This window comes from Sinocyclocheilus rhinocerous, unplaced genomic scaffold (assembly GCF_001515625.1).
Source record: "Sinocyclocheilus rhinocerous isolate Xijiao unplaced genomic scaffold, SAMN03320098_v1.1 scaffold1908, whole genome shotgun sequence".
Taxonomy (NCBI): Eukaryota; Metazoa; Chordata; class Actinopteri; order Cypriniformes; family Cyprinidae; genus Sinocyclocheilus; species Sinocyclocheilus rhinocerous.
In genome coordinates, this window is record NW_015630984.1 from 436,295 (window position 1) to 439,258 (window position 2,964).

At 32.7% G+C, this 2,964-nt stretch overlaps 2 protein-coding genes across 2 annotated transcripts in view; one reads left to right on the forward strand and one right to left on the reverse strand.

Annotated features, from left to right (window-relative positions):
• bccip (BRCA2 and CDKN1A interacting protein) overlaps positions 1 to 422 on the forward strand; it is a 9,550-nt gene extending 9,128 nt beyond the window's left edge. Inside the window, exon 7 of the mRNA XM_016553381.1 lies at positions 212 to 422. Coding sequence (XP_016408867.1) covers positions 212 to 382 — 171 coding nt within the window. The 3' untranslated portion in view covers positions 383 to 422. The remainder of the gene's footprint in view (positions 1 to 211) is intronic.
• The window catches only part of LOC107740863 (putative pre-mRNA-splicing factor ATP-dependent RNA helicase DHX32), a 14,846-nt gene continuing 12,294 nt past the window's right edge, over positions 413 to 2,964 (reverse strand). Inside the window, exons 7-8 of the mRNA XM_016553387.1 lie at positions 2,507 to 2,697; positions 413 to 835 (exon numbers count right to left, since the gene is read on the reverse strand). Of these exons, the coding sequence (XP_016408873.1) occupies positions 655 to 835; positions 2,507 to 2,697 (372 nt within the window). The 3' untranslated portion in view covers positions 413 to 654. The remainder of the gene's footprint in view (positions 836 to 2,506; positions 2,698 to 2,964) is intronic.

Sequence of the window (2,964 nt, forward strand, 5' to 3'; positions counted from 1 at the left end):
ACAATTATAGAGGTTGCAGTCGCAAAGTTTCTAGCCAATTAAATATTTCAGAGTCAAACATTACTGGAAAAATATTTAGAGAAATTTCCATGATTTTATTAATTGCAATGGTCCATTTTGATCATATGAACCCTGAATTTAGTGTCGAATGCATAACATTTTTTTTTCTTATCTCGACAACACGCTCGTAAACATTTTCTTTGTTTCACAGCAAGCCACATTGAAGTTCAGCTACTGCGTTCAGGACGAGGCTGATTCCTGTGCGACGGGAAAGTGGTCTTACGATGACGTACCGATGAAACCGTACCGCACAGTGATGGTGATCCCGGCGGACAGGATGGGAGCTGTCATGGATAAAATGACTGAATATCTGACCGTCTGAAGCGTCCAACACTGAACTCTGCTCTTCTTGTTCAAGAAAAAAAAAATGTTTAATGCCCCAGGCCTTGAGTTTAAGGCATAATGTATAAACTGGCCACAAAACAGTTCCAAAAACACCAAATCACTCAAAACCAGTGAAATAATTTATTTCTGTACATAATCAGATGAAATTACCCACAAAATAAACGACCCAAACAGGATTCTTTGAGTATCTTTTCAAGCGTTAACAATACAAAACATTTGAACACTATTTACACAATGATTTCATGAGGTTCACTGTACGACACATCGGTCATGTGATTCGGCCTCTTCTGTCTTTGTTTCTATCGCGGCTGGTTGAGGTTTTGTTCTTGCATTCCCCGTCCTGTCTCTGTCCAGAATGTGCTGCAGGATCTCTGTACTCTCACTAGGTGGCAGATTACAGAAAAAATACTGCGGCACCATTTGAAGGAACCTGAAACAGAAGGGAACAAGACTTAGACCATAAACAAATACTTTTATTCTGCAAGGATGCAATAAATTGATCAAACGTGACAGTAAAGACATTTATAATGGTTCTATTTCAAATGTTTTTTTTTTCTTAAAAATTCCAAAAAAGAAAAAAAATTCAATTTCTACACAAATATTAAGCAGCACGACTGTTTTCAACATTAACAATAATCAGAAATGTTTCTTAAGCTCATATCAGCGTATTAGAATGATTTCTGAAGGATCATGTGACACTGAAGACTGGAGTAATGATGCTGAAAATTCAGCAGGAACCTGAAACAGAAGGGAACAAGACTTAGACCATAAACAAATACTTTTATTCTGCAAGGATGCAATAAATTGATCAAAAGTGACAGTAAAGACATTTATAATGGTTCTATTTCAAATGTTTTTTTTTTCTTAAAAATTCCAAAAAAGAAAAAAATTTCAATTTCTACACAAATATTAAGCAGCACGACTGTTTTCAACATTAACAATAATCAGAAATGTTTCTTAAGCTCATATCAGCGTATTAGAATGATTTCTGAAGGATCATGTGACACTGAAGACTGGAGTAATGATGCTGAATATTCAGCTTTGCATGACAGGAATAAATTACCTTTTAATATATATTCACATAGAAAACAGTTATTTTAAATTGTAATAACATTTCACAATATTACTGTTTTTACTGTATTTGATCAAATAAATGCAGCCTTGGTGAGCAGAAGAGACATCTTTAAAACTTCTCAAAAAAAATCTTACTGACACCAAACATTTGACCAGAAGCATACATTACTGCAATTTTTACATTTTCATAAAAAGTTTTGATTGAATTGTCAAGAACAAACTGTTTTAATAAACCAAAACATTTGAAATAATCAAAATAAATATATTAAAAAGTTTTTTTTTTTTTTTTTTACATTTTTTGTTAAATAAATACAATGATTTAATTAAAAAAATAATGAATGAATTATTAAATACTTTATAATCATTTTTAAATAAATAAATACAGAGCTCAAAACTTGTGAAAAAAATGGTTATGAAACTTTACTAAAATAAGTGGATGTCAGAGAAATGAGTAATATATATATAATTTTGCTTTTTATGTGATTTTCTTCTTTTTTTTATATATGTAAAAATAAATATACCTTACTGACCCTACTTTTGAACAGATAATTTCATTAATATTTTTGATTAAATTGAACAAACTTTTTAAAACTACCAAAAAAAAAAAAAACTGGACACAATTGCTGATTTAAACAACTTGAGCAGTGAAGCAAACTACAGTTTAAAAGTTTATCTTTGCATATATATATATATTTATATTAATCAATGTTCACAATGTTGCAGAATTCATTAAGTAAAAGGCTTGTTTTTAGGCCATTACCAGAATTGTATCATTTATAATTATTTCCAGGATGTTCATAATGTTTACATCTGCTAAATAAATGTAAGAATAGCAAAAGTGAGCAGCAGATCTGCTTCAATCCTCATGTGTATCTGAAAAGCTCTCTATTGTAAGAGCAGATTACTAATGATGACACATCAAAAAACATGATGACTCCGGATGACGTGGCATGATCATGTTTGTCAGAGTCAGTGCTAAAGCAGGAGCTGTTCATGTGCTGGAGATATGAGGAGGACACACACTTACGCCTGCGGTGAGATCTGTGTGACGGTGCGGATGCAGTTGTTGTCGGAGAGGTTGTACTCGTGGAACAGAACCCACTCCGGCAGACCCAGTTTATGAGCTTTTGCTCCGTAACCCGACAGACGGTGAACCTGAGCCACGTGTTTGTTCAGCAGCATGAAGTAATTCCCCGAACCGTCCACATCTCTGGCAATCTGAGGGACACGAGGCAGATGATGGAGACATATTTAAGATATATAAATACAGCTAAAAGCTTTAATGAAGGTTATGAAACTTTATACGTGGACCTCAGGGAAATAAACTGAACTACAGTAAACTAAACTAAAAAATGTTTAAAATACTTAAATATATAAATACAGCTCAAAACCTATGAAAAAAAAAAAAAAGTTATGAAACTTTACCAACACTCTAAGTGGACCTTAGGGAAATGAGTGAATACAATAAAAATAAAATAAAAAAAT